The 24,084-nt window shown below is 35.9% G+C and overlaps 1 protein-coding gene across 1 annotated transcript; it reads left to right on the top strand.

The window, feature by feature from the left end:
• Positions 1-15,106: 15,106 nt before the first annotated feature.
• On the top strand, positions 15,107-22,119 carry LOC105051215 (protein PUTATIVE RECOMBINATION INITIATION DEFECT 1). The gene is given in 11 exon segments (XM_010931538.4): positions 15,107-15,632; positions 16,797-16,909; positions 16,984-17,171; positions 17,876-18,181; positions 18,303-19,272; positions 19,355-20,054; positions 20,365-20,524; positions 20,527-20,644; positions 20,712-21,381; positions 21,690-21,750; positions 21,753-22,119. Coding segments are annotated over 11 exon segments (3,963 nt in total). The 5' UTR covers positions 15,107-15,113; the 3' UTR covers positions 21,911-22,119.
• Positions 22,120-24,084: the final 1,965 nt, after the last annotated feature.

The following is a 24,084-nucleotide window of genomic DNA, read 5'->3' on the forward strand; positions in this document are numbered from 1 at the left end:
TAGGCTCAATAAAATCTTAAGCAAATCAAAAATTGACTAAGTCCAACCCCTGATCAAATCAGGGACCAAACTATCTCGACGATTAGGTCAACTCTTAACCTAATCGGGTCAAACCCAACTGAATCCAATTCAATTAGACTTGATCCAAAAATAATTACTCAATCAAATTGAGTTAATTAACGATCAAATTACTAATTAAATCTCTCATAAATACTGAATCCAAATTCGATGGGCAATCGGGCATCAGAATTCATCGATATGTAACCCTGATCGAAAAGTCCCAACCAGTGGGACTCTTGATCCCGGTACCCATAATGTGTGGAACTCGTGATTAGAGAATCCTGATTCTCGATCACTGAGTCCAAACATGAAGAATTCTACACCAGCCATCAGATCAGATAGGAACCTCTAATGTGTGTGACCCTGCAAGTTCGAACCTAAGTCGGTAGCACAGGAACCAATTCCTGTACTAATCGAAGTGACCATCTAGCAATGGTACCCGACGTTCGAATAGGTCAAATAGTCACAATCACAACACTCAGAACCTACATGAATATGGTTACTGTATAATTCATCCTTTTGACCCCTGTGTTTAGGACGACTCAGGGTTAAACTGTCAACCTTGATCAGATCATCTGAATCGTGCTCAACTCAAACAGTCCTGTGACTCCTCACAAGGACTACCCTGGCCAAGGTTTTACTAAATTGAAACACGACTGTACGTAGCTCCTAAATTGAAGTGGTCAATCCCATCTTGACACATGCACCGACAAGTCAAGTACTTGACTACACCCAGCAGCCTTCCATCACTGAATTAGAAATTCAGGTAGTCTAGTGCCTAAATGCAGTGAGTTGCTTGCAAGTCACCGTGGCGGTCTCAGGTCGGAGGGACATTTATACCCATATTCCATCGGAGCAAATCTTGATAGCAGAAATAGCTCCAGAGTCGGTCACGTTCAGTGCAGATGTACCCTTACATCTCACCTGTATGCCATACCAGTATCTCCACACTCATTGGTTAAGAGGACAACCAACCTATATGGTACACAACGACCTATGCTTGATAAACATTGTCATCCTTGGTAATAATGTATCATTTGGTCGCGAACAGATTTAAGGACTAAACGATAAATCCTCTTTTGTCAAGTCTAAATAGTCCTAAGAACTTCACCACAACATAGGAGTTCATTAGAAGATGAAATATTTTATGATGAAAAATATCAAAATAATTTTTATTAATTCATAATTCATATACATATACAAAAATAAGTACAACCATCAACAGGCTGATGATTGGCTTTGTGACACTATTCCCAACAGTCCCACTCTACTGAGATAACAATGGTACCATAGTCCTTGCTAAAGAATCAGGATCTCATCAAAAATTCAAGCACATCGAGTGGAAGTTCCACCTCATCCTAATTACCTCGAGAAAGGATATGTCAAGATGAAGAGAGTTGACAATACGGATAATATGGTTGATCCACTGATGAAGCAATTAAGTCAGTAAAAGATTGAAGACCACCTTGAGAAGATGAGACTTCGATTTGTAGCCAATTGATTTTAGTGCAAGTGGGAGTTTGTTGGACATATGCCCTAAAAGCCAGATTACCTGACACTTGTAAAATATTTTGAGGGTATAATTTATAAAATTAATTTTGATATTAATAAAATTAGATTATTTTCATTCACGTTATGCTTAATAGTGTCTGTGAATCATCCATTAGATTAATGGGTATGATAACACATATTTTCAAGAGTTGAGAATTTGAGACATGTGTTATTATAGTTCTCATAAATTGCTCCCGATCATAGGATCATCATGGGAATAATGATCGATCCAGAAGATTGGTGTACAATCACTTCCTTTGAATAGATGAGTATTGAATCTATAGTGTGGATACATCAAATCGAAAGTACAAGTACTTGTTAAGAATAAGGATACTGAGCGTGACCAATCACGAACAGTCACAAGAATATCTACCTTCTCGTCAGTGACATGTTCATAGCTGCGGTTGTGTTTAATTCTCTGAACTGAGGTGCATCGGTCATTCACCTTCAGGGTACTGTACTTTGACTAAATCATAACACGATCTCTTAGCCATACGGAGCTTTGAGATGTATGTTGGCTGCAGTATGTTTATTATAAAAATTGGATTACACCAAGATGGGACTATCGATCGTGATAGAGGAGGTGTAGTCCTATGTAGATCATGAGATTGAGTTCAAAAGTCAATGGCCATGGTAGTGTGAAAGATAGAAAGATATTTCTATTGTATTTCACATCAGACTCAAATTGATCGATTCTATTTCACATCAGACTCAAATTGACTGATTCTATCATATGACAGATATGAGATTTGATGAGTTATCCTTAAACTCGATTCTACCGGGACTCACGATAGAAGAATCAAATCACATGGTAACTGCATCTAGAGGTTCATTCTTCAGTTTGTTGGATTGCCACCACATACTATTAGGTGTCACTGGTGGATTGTGGAATTAATTAGAATTATTTTGATGATCAATTATTCTAATTGACTGAATTGAAAGGAGTTTTGATCCATCGAACAGAGTTTTGATGATATTGCTGTTAGATGTATGTCCTAGAAGCCAATATGACTGACACATTGAGATATAGCTAGAACATAATTTTGTACTTAATATATTGATTTGATCGATAAAAGAGCAAGTTTATTTTTTATTCAAGTGTGATGTGTCCTTGAATCATTCATGAAATTAATATTTCGATACATATTTTCAAAGCATTGAAAATTAGAGATATATATTTAATTTTTAAATACTCTCGATCATTGTATCATCATGAAGATGATGATCGATCCGGATAGATCGATGCATAGATCACTTCTTTCAGGATAGATGAGTCTCTGGTCTACAGTGTAAAGACACTGATCGATGAGTATGGATAGTTGTTAGAGAATAACTAGTACTGAGCATGACCATATGAGAGATCATTTGAATTTCTACTCGATCATCAGTGATTATCTCAATGCTGTAGTTGTGTGAATCATCTTTTGATCTACGATGGTACAACTACTCGTAGTGAGGCTACTGAAGTTTGACTGACACATAAACATGATCTTAATGAGCCCTTATAGTGGATGTTGGCAACAGTTGGTCCACTATAGAAATAGAGTGCACATCAAGATGGAATCTATCGATCTTGATAGAAAAGAATAGTTCTATGAGATTTGAGAGGCTAAGTCCGAGAGTCTGTGGCCACAGTAATGTGATTGATGGAAAAGAGTTTCTATAAGGATCATAATTAGACTTGAGTTGATCGAATCTATCATATGACTGATGATGAGATTTGATGATTTATCCATGACCTACCATCTAGTCGAAACTCACGATAGAGGGACTAAATCACACGTGAACTATACTTTGAGATTCTTTTTGATTCTACTGGCTTGCCACTACATACTATTAGGTGTTACTAATGGATTGTGAGAGCTCACTAGGGTTGCTCAGGATCGATAATTCTTGATGAGTTAGATTGAAATTGTTCTGATCCATTGAAAAGAGTTTCAATAATACTATGATAGAGATCATTGTATATCTCACTATCAGATAGAATTGAACTTATGGGGTCACACAACAAAGGGATTAGACCTAAAATAAGCAATTGGGCTTATAAAGTTTTAATTAGGTTTAAAGAAATTCTATTGGATTCAGGGTGACCTTGCTAGCATATGGTTGGATCTAATTTTTTCTTTACGTTTGAATTTTTTATTTAATAAAATTAATTTAAATTTAATTATCTATTAATAACATAAATGAATTAGATTCATTGGGCTCTAATTGTTGGGTGCCTAAGATTTTGGATCAAATGAATTAAGGGTTCAAGTCTTTAATTAATTTTCTTGATAGTTTTGATTGGACGCTACTTGATTTGATCAAATTGGGCATGTCCATTCATTAGAGGGTGTGTGGAACCATTATGGGGCATCCCATGGGTGCCATATTGGGTGTGTTTTTATGGGTGCAAAGGCCCTAATAATTGGCACCTAAAGGATCTCCTAAAGAGAGTCAAATAACTAAAGAAATAAAGATTCTTAATGCAAGTAGGACTTGTATTAAGTGATTGTTTGGTTTTGAATAGGATTCAAACCTTATGCTTATCTAAAGAAGCCTTCCCTAAGGCCTCTAGGCAATTCAACCAGCAGCCCCACGCCTCCCTTGAAGAGCCCACGCCTCCTTTCTTCTCCCTTGGAGATCCAACGCCCAAGCTTGGGCGTCCTCCATCCTCAATGCCCAAAGGTGTTTGGGCATCCCATATTCTTTGCTAGTTTTTAGTCCCTAGTTGCTGCATAATTTTGAAAAGAAAAGTAAGAGAAGAAGAGAAGAAGAAGATCAAGGAAAGGATCAAAGAGTTGATTGTGATCCAGACTTCGTTCAGATTCACAGATTGATTTTTTTCAAAAAAAAATATCAATATCAAAGAAGATTGTTCTAGGCTGATCCTGAGTAGATACCCATAGAGGTCGGATACTTATGCGGCTAAGAGAGAGCTTCTTCTCTTTCAGATTCAGATTTAAAAAAAAAAAATTATGAAATAAATTAAAAGGTGTGTAATCTTCTATTTCGCTGTGATGTTTAGAAAAAAAAAATTGAAACATACATGCATGCCCCGACATAAAAAATTCAATAGTGATATCAGAGCCACAGATTTTATATGCATGATATTGACACACATATTTTAAAAAAAATTTTAAAATCTAATTTTTTTCTTAATACATGAGATGTATAGATGAGTATTTTGAATCTCAAATTTATTTTAGGTTTAATTTTAAAATATATTATTGATATGTGAAAGTATGCATAGATTTAAATTTTATTCTAGAATAATTTTTAGTTCAAATTGTGTGATATGTAGATACATGTATAAATCTAAAATTTTATTTGACCTAATTTATGATTCATATATGAGATATATGATTGCATATTTAGGTCAAAAAATTATTTTTGATATGATATATTATTTGTATATGAGATATATGATATCATTTTAAAATCTGAATTTTTGTTTAGATCTAAATTTTACATATATATATATGAGATATATGTTTATATAATAAATTTAAAAATTATTTTTATGATTTCAAACTTATCTTTCAACAAAGAATTTAGATCTAAAATTTAGTTTTAGAATCTGAAATTTATGATTATGCATGAGGATTTTGGTTATGAAACAATCAAAAATTAAGTCATGTAATTAGATTGCATCTAGAATTTTTGATTTGAATGTAATAGATTTAATTTGATTAAGTAATTAATCAAACCAAGTGTTAATTAGGACTTGATCAATTAAGTTATATGAGCAAACAATTGTTGTTGATCAAATCAATTGAATTCTATATGTAAAATTAATTAACCTAAGAACCTAATTTGGCTCAATGATTTAAGCATGATTCGCTTGAGTTAACCTATTTGAACCAATTGACCTATTGATGTATAAGGTAAGTAATTGAGAGATGGTTATTTAATTGATTCACTTAGCTGACCTAGTCAATTTATTAGTGTCTAAGGAAAGCAACAGGAGGATCCCTACTGATCTCCACTTATCTGGTCAATTTGAAAGATTGAGTCTTGAATAAGGTCACTTGACATTATGGTTTAGCCCATGTCAATTAGATCAGTCATATGATGACTGATTAGATGAGACCTAAACCTAAATCTCTCTATAAATATTAAGTCCATAGGTCTTCTACCGTTGTACATGTGCTGGCATGCTACTGGTGTTGATTGTTCTCGTGGTACAGTTACACTGGAAACACGCAACCACTTTATTAGCAAAGAGTTGCTCCAGAGTAAGGATGGGGTTGGGCCCCAATAACTGTTAGGTGAGGGATCCAATGACGGCCTTGCACCTACTTGTGAATGATGGGTCGGGCTTAACTAAGGAATGTAATCAATAACTGTTAGATGAGCCCACATAACTTAGAGACCAAGTTGTAGCAATATGCTTAGAGAAGTATCTGAGCAAAGAGTTGTCCACGTATTGGTGTGCATGTTACAAATAACTATTAGATGAGGTACATGGCATCGGTGGGACCATAGCACTCACTAAAAATTTATTTATCGCATTAGTGTGAGTCATTGTTTGTATCTTAAAGTCTCTAGAAGTAAATATAATTTTAAAAGTATAAAAGTCTAACTTGAATCTCTACTCTCGTAGTTAAATAATATCAGCGTCAAACCTTTTACTCTGCATCTTTGAATCAAATCATTTGACCGAAACAAACTATAAAGACTGACTAAGAAATCTCAGGATTATCCTGACTTCTAGAAAACTAGGTCATGTACTCGACTAGAAACCCCTATGTTACCAAACCATCCTACTGCTGAGCAAAGAGCTGCTTATGAAAAGTGGACGGATGAAGACAATCAGGTCAAGTGCCATGTGCTGGCATCTATGTCAAATGAGTTGCAAGTCAGTATGAGCATATGCCCACTGTCAGGGCTATGATCACTCACCTACAAGAGTTGTATGGTGAGCAAAGCCGTATAGCACACTTCGAAGTATCCAAGAGACTCTTCAATTTGAAGGTGCACAAAGGACAGTCATTTCATAAGAATTATATGACAGTAATCAAGGACATTGAAGAGCTTGAGAATCTCGAACTTAATATGCAAAAAGAATTGCAGATGGATTTGATCTTTCAATCCCTTACGAGTTCATATAGTCAATTCATTATAAATTTTTATATGAACAAACTTGATTGCACTATATCAGAAGTGGTCAACATGTTGGTCACTACGGAAGGAATCTTGAAGAGTTCAAGGAGCACTATTCTCGTTGTGGAGTGGACTTCTTTCAAGAGAAAGTCTAGTTGAAAAAAGAAGATAAAATCTGCTAAAAAGCAGAAAAAAGAGAGCAAGCCAAAGAAGAACGTTCCAAAGAAGGCTGAAGCAAAAGGAAAGTATTTCCACTGTGATGCTAAAGGCCACTGGAGGAGGAACTGTCCACTCTATCTGGAGAGCCTAAAGATCAAGAAGGGTGATAAACCTTTAGAAGGTATGTTCGTAATTGAATCTAACCTTACTGTTTCTTCTACTTTTAGTTGGATATTAGACTCTGATTCGAGTGCTCATATATGTACCTTAATATAGGGTCTAATAGAAAGTAGGAGGTTGAGAAAAGATAACATGATCTTTTCGATCGACAATGGAACAAAAATTGCTGTAGAAGCCGTTGGCACTTATCTTCTTCGATTACCATCAAATTTTAGATTAGATTTAAGAGACTGTTATTTTGTTCCTATAGCTAGTCGGAATTTGATTTTCATGTCTGTGCTAGTATAGAAAGATTTTGAATTTAATTTTAATAAAAATTTTTATTTTATTTATTTATAAAATAAATTAGTTGCATGTGATCTTTTAATTCACTATCTGTATCACTTGCATGTTGATGCGAATATGAATTTGAACGAGCAAATAGTGAGTGCCGTAGGTCAAAAGAGATTCAGAGATGAAATTAACCAAAAGTACTTGTGGTATCATAGACTAGGCTATATTGGAGAGGACAGGAAAAATAAACTGAAAAAGAATGGGATCCTTGGCTCTTTTTATTTAAAGTCATATCCAGTTTGTGAATCTTATCTTCAAAAAAAAATGATCAAGTTATCCTTTATAGGACATGGAGAAAGAGCCACTGAGTCACTTGCCCTAGGACACATCGATGTATGTGGACCATTTGATGTGCAAGCTATAGATGGTTATAGCTACTTTATTACCGTGACCAATGATCTGTCTAGGTATGGATATGTGTATCTGATGAAACATACATCTAAAGCCTTTAAAAAATTTAAAGAATTCAGAAATAAAGTAAAAAAATAAACAAACAAGCCCATTAAGGTTCTTCAATCTGATCGAGAAGGAGAATATCTTAGTTAGAAATTTTTGAGATATCTTAAAGACAACGACATAGTCTCTCAATAAACTCCTTCCGGAACACCTCAGCTCAATGGGGTATCCAAAAAGAGGAATAGGACCCTATTAGATATGGTCAAGTTCATGATGAGCTTCGCTGATCTATCTTTATATCTTTGAAGACATGCCTTATTAACTGCCATTTACTTATTGAATAGGGTTCCATCAAAATTCGTTCCTACCACACCTTATGAGATATGATACGATAAGAAGCCAACTCTAGGTTATCTTAAGATTTGAGGATGTCCGACTTATGTCAAGAGATAAATGGCTAATAAATTAGAGGATAGATCTGTAATAGCTCATTTTATAAGGTATCCAAAAGAATCAATAGGATACTCCTACTTTTACAAGATCATAATGTGATTGTGAGTCGGAACGTCATATTCCTAAAAAAATAATTTATCTAAGATGGTGGCAGTGGGAGGTTAGTTGAGCTCGAAAAGAAGGTCTCTGAAGAGCAAAGAGCTATAGATCCTCAAGAACCCATTATTCATGAGTCAGTAGTTGACGTTCTTCTATCACCTCGTAGATCTAGCAGGATCTTCTGACCTCCTGAAAGGTACATAGGTATGCTTACAGAGGAAGTAAAGAAAATACTCCTTATAGAAGATAAGGATCATGGTGATGATCCTAATATCTTTGACGAGATGATGTCTGACATCGATTTCGAAAAATGGTTAGATGCAATGAAGTCAAAAATTGACTCGATGCATTCGAACCAAGTATGGACCTTAGTGAATCCATTCGAGGGTACAGTACCCATTGGGTATAAATGAATCTACAAAAAAAAATAGGTGCCGATGGTAAGGTAGAAACCTATAAAGCTAGGTTTGTAATAAAAGGTTATAGCCAGCACGAGGGTATTGACTATCAAAAAATTTTTCATCCATAGCTATGCTAAAATCTATCCATACTCTCCTTGCTATTGCAGCTTATTATGATTATGAAACCTGATAGATGGATGTAAAAATTACTTTTTTGAATGGATATCTTGAGAAAGATATCTATATGGAGTAGCCTTTGGGTTTCACATTTGATGATGGTGATCATAGAGTCTATAAGCTGTAAAGGTCCATATACGGATTAAAGCAAGCTTCTCGGAGTTAGAATCATCATTTTGATGATGTGATCAAATCATTTGACTTCATCAAGAATGAAGATGAACCTTGTGTATATAAAAGGATCAGTGGGAACGTAATAACATTCCTTGTATTGTACATGGATGATATTCTTCTCATTGAAAATAATATTCTCATGTTGACCACGATCAAAAAATGGTTGTCCAAAGAATCCTCCATAAAAGACCTAGGAAAAGCATCCTATATTCTTAGAATAAAGGTCTATAGAGATAGATCTAAAAGGATGCTAGGCCTGTCACAAAAGTTGTACATAGAGAAAGTGTTGAAGAGGTTTAGCATAGAAAACTCTAAAAGAAGACTTTTATCTCTTAAGCATGGTATTCATCTTTTCAAGACAATGTGTTTGACCACATCTGAGGAAGTTCAGTATATGAGTAAGATTCCTTATATCTTAGCCATAAGGAGCCTCATGTATGTCATGCTATATACTCGACCTGATATTGTCCTTACTGTAAGTGTTACGAACAGATATCAGTCGAATCCAGACAAGGAGCACTAGATAGCTGTGAAGAACATCCTTAAGTACTTGAGATGAACTAAAGATTTATTCTTGATCTTTGGAGGAGGTTCTGAGTTACGAGTCAAGGGGTATACTGATTTAGACTTCATATCTGATCTTGATGATAGAAGGTCTACGTCAGGATATATGTTCGTATGTAATGGTGGCACTATCAGCTGAAAGAGTTTCAAATAACCCATCATAGCGGATTCGACCATAGAGGCTGAATATGTCGCTGCTTCGGATACTGCAAAGAAAGGCTTCTGATTCAAAAAATTTATTACGGAACTTGAGGTTATGACATCAGATGTCATACCACTTTACTGCGACAATAATGGAGCCATAGCACTTGCTAAGGAGTCGAGGTCTCATCAGAAATCAAAGCACATCGAACAACGGTATCATATCATATGCGACTACCTCAAAAATAAATATATCAAGATGCGAAGAGTAAACTCTGCGAACAACATGATAGACCCACTGATAAAGTAATTGAGCCAACCAAAAATAGAAGTCCACCTTGAGAAGATGGGACTTAGATTAGTGGCCAAATAGCTTTAGTCCAAGTGGAAGATTATTAGATGTATGTCCTAGAAGTCAATATGGCTGACACATTGAGATATAGCTAGGACACAATTTTATATTTAATACATTGATTTGATCAATAAAAGGATAAGTTTATTTTTCATTCAAGTGTGATGTGTTCTTGAACTGTCCATGAAATTAATATTTCGATACATATTTTCAAAATGTTAAGAATTAGAGACATGTATTTAATTTCTAAATACTCTCGATCATAGTATCATCATGAAGACGGTACTCGATCCGGATAGATCGATGCATAGATCACTTCCTTCGAGGTAGATAAGTCTCTGGTCTACAGTATAGAGATACTGAACGATGAGTGCAGGTAGTTATTAGAGAACAACTAGTACTGAGCATGACCATACGAGAGATCACTTGGATTTCTATTCGATCGTCAGTGATTGTTCCAATACTGTAGTTGTGTGAATGATCTTTTGATCTGCGATGGTATGACTGCTCACAGTGAGGCTGCTAAAATTTGACTGACACATAAACATGGTCTCAATGAGCCCTTGTAGTGGATGTTGGCAATAGTTGGTCCACTGTAGGAGTAAAGTGCATATCAAAATAAAATTTATCGACCTTGATAGAAAGTAGTTCTATGAGATTTGAGAGGCTAAGTCTAAGAGTCTATGGCCATAGTAATGTGATTGATGAAAAAAAAATTTATAAAGATCACAATTGGACTTGAGCTGATCAAATCTATCATATGACTGATGATGAGGTTTGACGATTTATCCATGACCTGCCATCTAGTCGGGACTCATGATAGAGGGACTGAATCATATGTGAACTACACCTTGAGGTTCTTTTCAGTTCTACTGGATTGCCACTACATATTGCTCGATGTCACTGATGGATTGTGAGAGCTCACTAGGATTGCTCAGGATCGACAATCCTTGATGAGTTAGAGTAAAATTATTCCAACCCATTGAAAAGAGTTTTAATGATACTATGATAGAGATTATTATATATCTCACTATCTGATAGAATTAAATTTATGGGGTCACACAACAAAGGGATTAGATCTGGAATAAGCAATTGAACTTATGAAATCTCAATTGAACATAAAGAAATCTTATTGGGTTCAGGATAACCTTGCTAGCACATGGTTGGACCCAATTTTTTCTTTACATTTAATTTTTTATTTGATAAGATTAATTTAAATTTAATTATCTGCTAATAACCTAAATGAATTAGATTTATTGAGCTCCAATTATTGGGTGCCTAAAGCTTTGGATCAAATGAATTAAAAATTCAAGTCCTTAATTAATTTTCTTGATAGTTTTGATTGGACGCCACTTGATTTGATCAAGTTGGGCATGTCCACCCATTAGAGGGCATGTGGAACCATTATGGGGCATCCCATGGGTGCCATGTTGGGTGTGTTCTTGTGGGTGCAAAGGCTCTAATAGTTGGCACCTAAAGGATCTCCTAAAGGGAGTCAAATAACTAAAGAAATAAAGATTTTTAATGCAAGTAGGACTTGTATTAAATGATTGTTTGATTTTGAATAGGATTCAAATCTTAAGCCTATTTAAAGGGGCCTTCCCTAAAGCCTCTAAGCAATTCAACCAGCAGTCCCACACCTCCCTTGAAGAGCCTACGCCCCCTTTCTTCTCCCTTGGAGATCCAATGCCTAAGCTTGAGCGTTCTCCATCCTCAACACCCAAAGATGTTTGGGCATCCCATATTCCTTGCTGGTTTCTAGTCCCTGGTTGCTGCATAATCTAGAAAAGAAAAGTAAGAGAAGAAGAAGATCAAAGAAAGGATCAAAGAGTTGATCGTGATCCATACTTCATTCAGATTCACAGGCTGATTTTTTTTTAGAAAAAAAATCAATATCAAATAGGATCATTCTAGGCTGATCCTTAGTGAATATCCGTAGAGGTCAGACACTTGTGTGGCTAAGAAAGAGCTTTTTCTCTTTCAGATTCAGATTTAAAAAAAAAAATTATAAAATAGATTAAAAGGTGTTTTAATCTTCTATTCCGCTGCGATGTTTAGAAAAAATTTTTTGAAATAAACATGCATGCCCTGACATAGAAAATCTAACAGTTGCTGATAGAGATCATAACATATCTCACTATCAAATAGAATTGGACCCATGGGATCACACAAACAAGAATTTTAGTCTTGGATTGCATAATTAGGCTAAGTATAGTCTAATTGGGTTAGGATTAATTAAGTCCTAGCTTTGGATTTAAGGAAGCCATGCTAGCACATAGTTAAACCCATTTTCTCCTACTTAATTTGGATTTCCTATTAAATAGGATTTAACCAAGTAGAAGCAAGCTTGAATTGGGTTTCAAATGTTGGTTAGCACAGGTTCAATTCATGACCTAATCAGATTAGGTTTGTGGAGGGCGCTAAGTGTTGACGCCATCTAATTTTTCTCGCCAATGGAAGGGATGTGCGACCACATGGATTTGATCTATGTGTGTCGTCCAAATTCAGATAAGGGAGAGGGAGTGGGATAAGCCTCATCCACTGGTAGATGAGGATAAGAGATATGATCTCATTTGAATTCAAGGTTGATTCAAAATTTGAATTGTTTGAATTCAAAATAGAGGAGTTTGAATGGGTCAATAACCACCCTATCTTTTCTCCATGCCATCTAACTTTTCTCGTTAGTTTTGTGTGATGAAATGTGGGAGAAAATCAGATGGGGTGGTAATAGAAGAGTCCTTTTGTTTTAAGCATCTAATCCGATCAAATGAAAAGACATATAGCACATTGTCCATAATAGGAGCAGTTTTTTTTATAAGATAAAAATTCTATCGCCTCCTCCCATTCTCTCCATGCCAATTCCCTCTCCACTCTCTAATATCTAAAGCTTTTCAACATCCAACTGTGTTGGACACATCATCTGATGGATTCGAAGTGTCGAAAGCCATCAGATCTGTGCAAGGAGTGAGAAGGCTGTGATCTAGCATCGATCAAAGCCCTATCGGAGATCAGATTTGAATCTAATCGAGGAGCTTGCATATCCATCTAGGAGTAGATGGATTGAAGAAAGAGAATGCGTCTCAGATCAGACCCGAGTGAATACATATAGAAATCGGTCAAGTGCGTGGCTCGACAGCAAACATCGGATCCATGGATCATCGGATTGCAGTGTTCTTCTACCCGCACAAGATGATAAACATTATCATATTTCTCTTCTCTCTTATATGCTGATATAAATGGTTAATAAATCTGATTTAGATCTATGCATCGCATGCTGGGTCAGATCAAAAAAATTTTGAAATCCGTTGTCTCTGATCCAAAGTGATCCAGTACAAAATCTGATCGTTCACCAATGCCATGGTGGACAATCTATTTTATAATATATCAATATTTTTTTATTATTTTGTATAATAATTTTTATTTTTATTTTAAATTATTCAGTTTGCAAAATGATGGTGAGAGAATGTTAATGTAAAGGATTTTTCTGGCATGATCTTACAAAAAGAAAATACCTATTATATGTTTATTATTTCTTTATAGCTAGTAGTTTTGTCGTTTTTGTTATATAATTTGTTTTGACCTTTCCTTATATATGACTAGCTTTTTATTTTATTTTTTACTATATTGAAAATCATCATTTTATTTTTGATCATTTATTGTTACTTTTAATTAGGTAAAAAAGCAACAAATGATCAAAAAAATAAAACTATGTTTTTGATATAGTGAGAATTAAGACTTTTCATTTATCTAAGATCGAGATTTTATTTTTAATATATATAGCCAGAATAGTATAAGCAATATAGCAAAATATTTCTTGATTTCTAAACTTATGTATTTAATATAGTAGAGAGTAAACACTTCATAACTTAATATATCTTTTTGCAAATTTATTAGCTAATATGTATGTGATGCCAACTCTAATATTTGAATATCACTTGCTTCTTAAAAGAGCCAATAAAATAATATATCAAAATTTTAATCAATATAAAATTATTAATTTATTATAACTAGTAGTCAACCCCCATGCTGCAGAGATTTAATTGATAATAATAATAATATTTTATATTAAAAGTTACTCTCAACAATTAATCCCATGATGAGCTCAAAAGGATCTATGAGAGTTATTCTTTTCAAAGATGGTCTGCCAAATAAGTGAAGGTTGCTACATTTAGTATTTTTTATCATACTATTTATATTTTTATTTTTTATTTAAAAAATATAAAAATAAAAAAAAATAAAACTTGACACGTGGTGTTGCGAAAAATTGTCCTATAATCTTACGTGTCAATACAGAATATCACCTCTAATACCTGTATATTATTTTATTATTATTATTATATAGATAGATAAATTTTTTTATCATACTATTTGTGCTTTTATTTTTTATTTTTTATTTAAAAAATAAAAAAAATAAAACTAGACTTGTGGCATTGCGGGAGATTATCCTATAATCTTACGTATCAATACGAAATGTCACCCTTAATATTCATATATTACTTTACTATTATTATATAGATAAAATTTTTTATCATATTATTTATATTTTTATTTCTTATTTTTTAATTAAAAAATATATTGAAAAAAATAAAATTTAACATATAGTATTGCAGGAAATTATCCTATGATGTCACCTACCAACACGAAATATTATTTTTAATATTTATATATTATTTTATTATTATTATATAAATTATTCGATGTCTGGTTTTAGTTACATAAATAAAATTATTTGAATAAAATTTATCATTTTCGTTTACTGAAATTATGCATTTCTGATGTCGGACATCAAATTGTGCCAGCGATTGGGTTATTTGTTTGGTGCCACACGCATTGGATTGTTATTTTGCAAGATTTTGGCTCCTCTTGTCAGCTGTCACCATCGTCATACGTAAACGTTCTCCGGCGGAATATCTGAACCCCTCGCTCGTCCTATATTAATATACCCGTCAAACTCTTTCAAAATATGAAATTCCGGCAGGCGAGCGATGAGGCGAAGACGAGTGGAAGAAGAAGAGGACGAATTCGAAGCGGCGGAGCTCTCGCCGTCGCCACCAACGCCCCCGCCGCCGGCGGAGGAGGAGGAGGAGGACGAAGAGGCGGGGCCGCCAACGTGCGGGAAGGGTCACCGGTCGTCGCTGGTTGTGACGACGGCGGAAGGGGGGTTCATTTGCCTCGCATGCTTCTCGGCGCTGCTGTCCGATCCCTGCTCCCCCTCCCACCACGTCTCCTACGCTCTCTCCCAGCTCTCCCTCGCCATCCGGAGCCCCGCCTTCCTCCGCGACCTCCGCACGTGCCACCCCCACCTTCTCGTGCCCCCGCTCGTGCGAGCTCTTGCCGCCTCCGATGATGAGGCCCTCGCCCGCGAGCTGATCGACCTCGTCTCTGATCTCTGCTACCGCTGCGGTGGCGGCGGCGGATCCTCCGTGTCCGGCGATTTCATCGCCCTAATCGCCGATTTCCTCTCTTCCGGCGCACTCGCGTGGAGCCGACGCCAGGTTTATATGGTACTGTTTCTCCCTCCCCTTCTGTTGGTATTAATTTTTTCGCCTTTTTTTTTTTTTTTTTGCCGGCATTTAGATCGCGGGAAAGATTAAATTTTCGAATATTTGGGCCCGATATGGAAATTTTGGGGAATTTATGGCGTCTACGTTTTTTTTTAATATTTATTTATTATTATTATTATTTAAGTTATGGCGTTTTTCTACTCAAGCGTCTGCTCACCAAATTAAAAATTATATTTTCCGGCTGACCTGGGAATTTATATTTTAAACATATAGTTTTGTTCGTGTCAAAAGCAAACATCGTCAAATGAAGGTTTTTATTCCAATCTGTTATAGTAGTATCCGCTGTTTAATTTCCATTTTAACGTGCGTTTCGGAAGGGTCGGGGTCGTACCTTTCGTACGATAAAATGGTTGGATCATGTTTTGAACAGTTTTCAAAATACTTTGAAAGCTGTGCAAATACGATCCAGTAATTCATCTGGCGAAACAACATCAACCATTCTTTTGCACGAAAGATACAGTCCGAGTCCTTTTAGAGTTCTAACAGAATTGGACTGGATCTCCTATTTGCATATAAACTAGGATTTGGGCCAGCCCTTACAAGACTCGCTGGATGGGCCAACAGGCCTGATACCTTTAGAATATTCCTACATGAATATCGAAACAAGCCCGATACTGCAAAATGGGAGGAATTAGTATATATTTGGTTGCAAGAAAACCGCTTCGAAAACTTATTTCTTTCCTTCCTCTTCGTTTTTTTTTTTTTTTTTTTTTTTTTTCGCTTTTGCTCAGAGAAAACTTATTTTTCTTGAAAAATGTAATTTATCTTTTGTTTGTTTCATTAGGAAACTACCAAAATCGGAAAGTATAAATCTCTAGATTTCCAGAGAAATTAGTTTTCCTTTTGCATTTCCATGGATTTTCCTGTAACCAAAAGTATGAAAATTGGGTGCATTGGATATAATCCATACGAAGAGACTATATCGATTTTATTTGATTAAATGATTGAAAATGGATCATGAGTGCTGTCAGTTTGCTGGATGGATTTTGATGGTTTGCATCCTTATAATGAAGGCTTGGAATAAAGTTGGCGTTCATTTCTTTTGAATCTTGAGGTGTTCGCAGCTTAATTCACTGCTTGCATGGCTTTCAACCTGTAATGCAGCTGCATTGCTTTGGGATCCTACTGAATTCTCATCCGAATGATAACCCTGCATCCCACATCAGAGATAAAGATGCCCTTTTCTCCAACCTCATCATTGGTCTTCAGCTTCCAAGGTGAAGACAAAATACTAGACCTTATCTGACAACATTTGACCATCATACCTACCATCTCCTGTTCCCTGTTACAGTGAAGATATACGTGGTGAGATTATGTTCGTCCTGTATAAGCTATCCCTTTTACAAGCCACACCTTGGGATGAAGATGACAATGATCATGGTGACACTGATATGTCATCAACTCGAGAGAGGCTGCTGCACCTTTCACTTGAAGTTCTGCTCAAGACACAAAATGACGACGTCCGCATGAACTGTGTTGGTCAGTGTCATCTATTCCTGACTGCTGCAAAAACAAATGCTTCATTGCACAATGACATTATAATCTGCATGGGCTGCATAAGCTACTTCATTGGATGAGAGATTTCTATCAAGGTGCCTCAAGTATCATGTGGAATACATGATATTTATGAGACTCCAGGATCCACTGAAGTGATAGCTGGAATAATTTGCTTTTGTCAAAATCATTGAATCTGAAGTCTAAAAATTTGATGTTCTGATGATCAGATATTTAGATCACAAGCTGTGTAAAATTTGATTTTGACAAACAAGTACAAAAACTTCCAAGGGAAACCCAATTATATAAACTGATGATTGTCTAGAGATAGTGATGACCAAAGTTCTAAGACTTTAGATTTGGGAAATAGAGATGGTGATTCATAAGCAAGATGGTGTTGAATTAGGAGCTAGTAATGAAAATTGTCGCTATCAACAAACCTAAGGCATCCAAATTTATGGTTGAAAGATGACACATCCCAATAAAACCATTACCTTTGATAATATGCTGTAAAAGAGGGGCACTTCCTTGTAGATGTCTCTTTTCATTAATGCATAAATCCACAAGAGCCACATGTTCCATGCTAGGCATGTTTGTTGTAAATCATGTTGTCTGCAATGTATGAGCAAATTAACTTGCTTTCAAGTTTCAACCAATCACGTCTGGCATATTGTATGTTTACCTCTCAGCATTGCTAACGGTGTTAGCTCGAAGAGGCATCTTTGAGGACTTACCTGCAAATGATCAAACTGGTAGTAACGTCAGAGGAGATAATTTTGTGCATTCAGATGACACAGTGTTGCATATCCCTCTTATTAACTTGTTTGCTGATGCGATAAAAGGTCCTCTTCTTTCTTCTGACACTCAAGTGCAAATCAGCACCTTGGACTTGATCTTTCATTTCCTATCTTCGAGTGTGTACTGTGCTAAACAGATTCAAGTTCTTGTTCAAGAAAGTATTGCAGATTATGTTTTTGAAATACTCAGACATTCAGGTAACATGAACAAAATTTTTGATATCTGCAGGAAATATACTTCATAAAGAGAGTTGAAGAGTATCTAGTTCATTGCAATCTATAAAGATGGTTTCTCATTCAATGTAACGCTGATCTGCAGGAAGCAAGGATCCCCTGGTCATTTCGTGCATCCAGGTTCTAACTCTTTTAGCAACAGCAGAGGAAGTTTTCAGACAGCGAGCTGTGATAGGATTTCCTACATTGCTTTCTGTTTTCCGCTATGTAACAGAGATACCTCTCCATCCAGTTCAATCTCATGTGTTAAATCTTGTTTGGACTTGCATCTCAGACTGTCCAGGAATTATGTCCATGTCTCAAGTCGAAGAAACAGCTCTGATCTTGACCGGAATTTTCAGAAGACATACCAGTGGGGAGCTTGGTATGCTTCCCAAAACCTTCACCTTGGCCTGTTCAACATTCGTGGAGATTCTTAAATCACCATCTGTTTGTCATGTCCTGAAATTGACACCAGCAATCCAAGAGGCATCAAGAAATGCTTTGATGTTGTCTCTTACATCTCAAGAATATCCCAATGAACTTCTGTTATATTCCCTCTACCTTCTGAAAGAAGCACATGCCTACAGTTGTGAAGAAAGTTCTGCTACGAACTCAGGCAGCAAGGAACTGGAGAACAGCATAATAGAAACATGTGAAACATATCTGATGCCTTGGCTTGGAAGGGTCATTGATGAAGAGCAAGATGAGGAAGTAGTACTAGGAGTTCTCGAAACTTTTCATCTTATTTTGCTTAACGGATCTGAATGTCAATCCAGGAAGTTTGCAGAAACCCTGGCTTGCTCAAATTGGTTTAGTTTGTTATTTGGATTCTTGGGCTTGTTTCCATCAGAGCAGATGAAAATAAGAGTATATTTGATGTTTAGTTCAGTAGTTGATAGACTTCTGGGCACCAACTCTGGACAACCCATCAGAGATGCCTATGTTTATCTCCCGTCGGACCCTCTAGAGCTGATATTTTTACTTGGGCAAAGGAGCTCACATGATTTAAACTTGGCTTCCTGTCAAGATGCAGTTCTTCTAATGTTATATGTCAGCACATTGTATGGTGATAGGTAGTGTATCATCAATATAAATTTGCTTCACTCTGTTAAGCTTCTTCATTAGTTCTGCATAGCTGATAGTTCATCTTTCCAGGTTTATTGATGGGAACCAAGTGTTGGCTTCATTGGAGCAATATATCCTAGTAAACAGCAACGACTTCTCATGTGGGGTTGCTGATTCCATGATGCTGACTGAACTGGTGCATCTTTATGGCCTTGTCAGAGGTGCTCCAATTGGCTACAGGACAGCATACAGTCCAGAAGCTGAGAAAGCTGTGTTTCATTTGATAGCCGAAAATGAGTGGGATTTGCTCTCTATGGGCATCCATCCAGCAGCATTAAAGTGGCTTTTTCAACAAAAAGGAATTATGAAACCCTTGTCTTACCAGATCTTGAATTTCTGTACATCCTATAGCACAACCAAGACCCAAATATGTGCGCGCACTAACAATGTCCACACACTGGACCTCCAAGTGATTGCAGAACTCATTGTTTCTGAAGATAATTATGTTGGATTACTGCTGGTGTCATTACTTGGAAAGGCAATAGAAGAAGGAAGAGAAGATGATATAATGAGTTTGGTGAATGTCATGACAGGAATTCTGAACATTTTTCCTAACACTTCCAGCCAATTCTGCTTGCATGGCATTACTGATGCACTACGGTGTCTCTGCTACTCAACACAATCTCCACAGATCTTCATAAACTGCTTGCTTTTGATTTTCAATATTCTTTATTCAGCAGATTACAGGACACTTACTCATGGTGAAGACTGGCTGGCACTTTCAGTAAAGGTACTCCTGTTCTTCTAACTGAAGCAATTTCTTCTTTATCCATCCTCTCAAGACCAATAGGATTGTCAGTAGCCTTTACTGCCATCCACCATGAAGTGTTTCTGGTCCAGTTTATTACTAAAACACATCATTGTTGCCAGAAAACTGAACTGTTTGGAATATAGACCTTTAATTGAAGGACTCCCTTTGGGCTGCACAAAATCCTGCAGTTGTCAGAGGCTGCAAAAGAAATAGAGAATAACACAATGAATCCATCTGACTTCATACTTGTAACAGCACTTAGCTGATTGTATCATTATGTTCTGTGCAGTTGCTGGAACATTTAAATACTAGACTACCTTCCCAGTCATGTGGCCAAGAAGAGCACCTAATAATCAGCATTTTTTGCCTCATTCTTCACCAATCCACAAACCAAGTGCTCAAAGAAGCTTCCAAGGTCATATTGCTGAATAATTCTTTGGTTACTGCAGCTGGAGCCTAATACAGACAGCCTGTGCCAAAGGCCCAGCTTTAGTTGATTACGATGAAGAAACAACTCTTGGAGAATCCTTGATATTTGTACTTTTATTATATTTTTTCTCTTTAAAAAGGTCTGCGACTCTATATTTACCCCTCAAGCTGACTGCTGCCAGCCCATCTAACAATATTTCTTCTCAGCTTGCATGCTACATTGCAGGAAACCATGGATTGGCAGGATTTCCTTCAGTCATCCAATGAAGCCCACATGTTATCAGTGCTCTGTCTCAGATGCCATGATTTATGCAGGCTGATACACTTTGGATCTTCTCTTATCAAGTTGGTTGCCTCACAATGTCTTGTTGAGTTGCTCACCAGAATTTCAGATCAAAGGAACGGCAAAAATGATGAGCTGAGGTGCTCTCTGAGATACCTAGAATCCATGATGGCTGTGACAGAAGGCTTACTTTTCTATGGAGATACAACAGTAGCCACAAATTGTAGTGTCTGTTTTTCCATTATTTTAGGGTGGGAAAAGTTTGGGTTGCAGGAGAAGAGAGCAATCAAAGATTCCAAATGGTGTAGGCTAGTCATGGAGGAGTTGGCAATGACTTTGGCTGCTCCTGGTTTAGCATCAAGATCTTTCACAAATCAGCACAAGCCTGCAGCTCATGTAGCTGTTGCATTGCTCAAACTGGACCAAGTACCTGGGTGGATGAAATTCGTGTTTAATACTTCAAGCATCTCTGGGATAATTGACAACCTTTCTGCCAGAAGTATGACTGCAGAGATGGTTAGGCTCTTCACGGAGCTAATGACCAGGAAATATATGAACAAAGAACAGGTTTCTGCTCTACATCATTTGTTCCAGGTCAGAAATCTAACATTTTCTGGTTTTGGTTTTTTATTTTTTTCCCTACTAAGATAAAAAAAGCATATACAATATCAAATCGACATCTTTCCAGCTAATTTATTTAGTTATAATAATTAGTTTCAGTTTCAGTAGAATGCCTTCTATGGAATCTCATGTCCCGATCTCCATTTCAATAAATTCTAATTACTTTATGCTTCTACTATTTATTTTCAGTTATATGACAAGATGGAAGAAATGGTTCATGGAATGGGAAACAAATGCACTTACTATGATAGTTCAAAATTTATTTCGTTATGAAACTGCAGGTATGCAGAAAACAAGTGTACAATGACAGTTACAAAAAGCAACTGAGGGAGGAGAATCGTGACGTGTAGTTTTGATCCCTGAAGATATTGGTAAAGTGTGCAGCCTGCTCATTCACCTCATGCTGTCTCCACCTATGGATGATCATAATGAAATTCAAACAGAGCAAGAAATTCTTTTGAAAGAAATTGAAGTGTTTTTTCAAGAATCAAGCAGGGAGTAATAATAGATCAAATAAAGGCTTCACTTCTACTTTTTGAAATCCCATATATGTGCTCTAATTGATATCACTATTCTCATTATTGATACATTTTTTTGTGTATGTTGGTTGAGTGGATGGAGCAGCTATTACAATTTATAGCATGTCATTCATCTCTTGTTATCGATTCAAATATGGACATGAATAATACAGGGGCTATTTGTTTCCATTCAGTCAATTTTGCCTGATAGACTGACAATTCTGGGAGGTTATTGAGGAACGTGAATACTTTTTTATTTTTTCCTGAGTCTTTTTTCTAATTGGCTGTTCTTACTTCAGCAAGAGATTCTATAATCCCAATGTGCATAGAGTTTTCTTTCCAGTGTGCTTGATCGGATTGAATTCAAATTGAGAACGATATGCGTGTAGAATATAAAAAGAGAAGAGATACACATAGATGCCTAACCAATGGAAAACATATGTCAAAATATTTTGAGCTTAAATAATTCTGCCGAGAACATGGAAGTAATGCTTATAACGCCTGGATAATTGAATAAAATATTGACACATGATTGAACATCAGTCAGGCGTGTATACGCTTGCAATATTTCATATTATTGAACATGCAACTTGGAAAATATATGAATAAATTGGAATTTAATATATGTGGAATATAATGTATGGTTTGGAAACTTAAAAAGATTTTTTAGGACTCTGATCTTAGTTAGGGAAAAGCACCATAGGAAACTGGTTTAATGGCCAGGGAAATTTGCCCTTCATAGATTGACATACTACGAGGCAGCTCAAGTTGTGGAAACGTTCAAAGAACCGTGACGTTCCTCTACTGTTAAAACTTCAATCCCTCGTGATGAGAATCTTTCAAAATTTATGAAGCAGAACATGTCATTTTTTTATTCTTAAAGCTGATCATGAAGACCTGAGAAAGGCATAGAACTCCAATATTGTTCAAGTTGCACCAGATAACACCTCTGCCATTTCAACCCTAAAATTAGACTGATCATATGTCCACAATTTTACCTTTATTATTTTAGAGGCCAGGGGGTGTAAATTTTGTTACAAATGCTGTTTAAAGCTTGAGGATACAATTAAGAAGCATTTGGTTAGCCATTAAAAAAATAATTTTTTATTTTTTGATTTTTAAAAAAATAAAAATCAAAAAATAATATTTAATAATATTATGAAAAATAAAAAATTAAAATCAAAATAATCAAAATAATTGTTTCATATGTAAAGTAAAAATTTTTTGTTTTTCAAAATTTATTTTTCTACTTTTTTTTGCTTCCATACATTTAAAACGCTAACCAAAAAGTAAAGAGTCCGAATCTTTTTTTCTCGTTGAGCTCTTCACTTCCCCACCTCCTTCTCCTTCTCCTTCCCTTCTTGAATCATTCTCCCTCGTCGAGCTCTTCACCTATCGTTCCCAAACATTACTTTTTGCTTTACAACAACGTGGTTATCAAATATATTTTTTATTTTTTTATTTTTACTCAATAGTAAAAATTAAAAAAAATAAAAAATATTTTTTAAAAATTAAAAATCAAAAAATATAACGCAGCGCACCTCTAGTTAGTCCAATCTGTTTTCCATGCCACAAGGATCTGGCTTGAAGGCAATTCCTCTAGAGTCAACAGCTGGGTGAAATTGAATGGGAGGTATATCGTCCCTTGCTTCTTGCTTGAAGTCTTCTGTTGAAAGGATTGCTTAATCGCAGCCCAGGAGGCAGCTGTTGGGGCTGATGTAATGGAAACAACTTGTTTTGTTCACTTGACCGTCCGAATCCTGAAAACCTGGAGGCCAGCAAATGGAGAACACTACTCAATAAAAAGAGGCTAAAATATGAATTTTGATGACATTAATGGCCTTAAGTTTAGAAAAAAAGGATACTAAAGGTCCAAGCAATCCAACATTTAGTCAAGTCTTTTTTTTCTTTTTAATGGTCTGTAAGGTTTGATGATTTTCTACAGAAAAAATTCTTTGGGTTCGTTTGGTTGGGGTATGTATTGGTAGATGTCTGACCAGGACACCACTTTTTAGGATATTTTCGATACCACGTACTGCAGTAGGAAGAAAAAAGAAAAAAATAGAAACAATCAAATACGTGGATCAGTCAAAAAAAAAACTCGTCTTCACGGGACATGCAAACTTCACTATGAGAAAAGAGAAAAATTACAAGAGGA

The sequence above is a fragment of the Elaeis guineensis genome, chromosome 9 (assembly GCF_000442705.2).
Source record: "Elaeis guineensis isolate ETL-2024a chromosome 9, EG11, whole genome shotgun sequence".
Taxonomy (NCBI): domain Eukaryota; kingdom Viridiplantae; phylum Streptophyta; class Magnoliopsida; order Arecales; family Arecaceae; genus Elaeis; species Elaeis guineensis.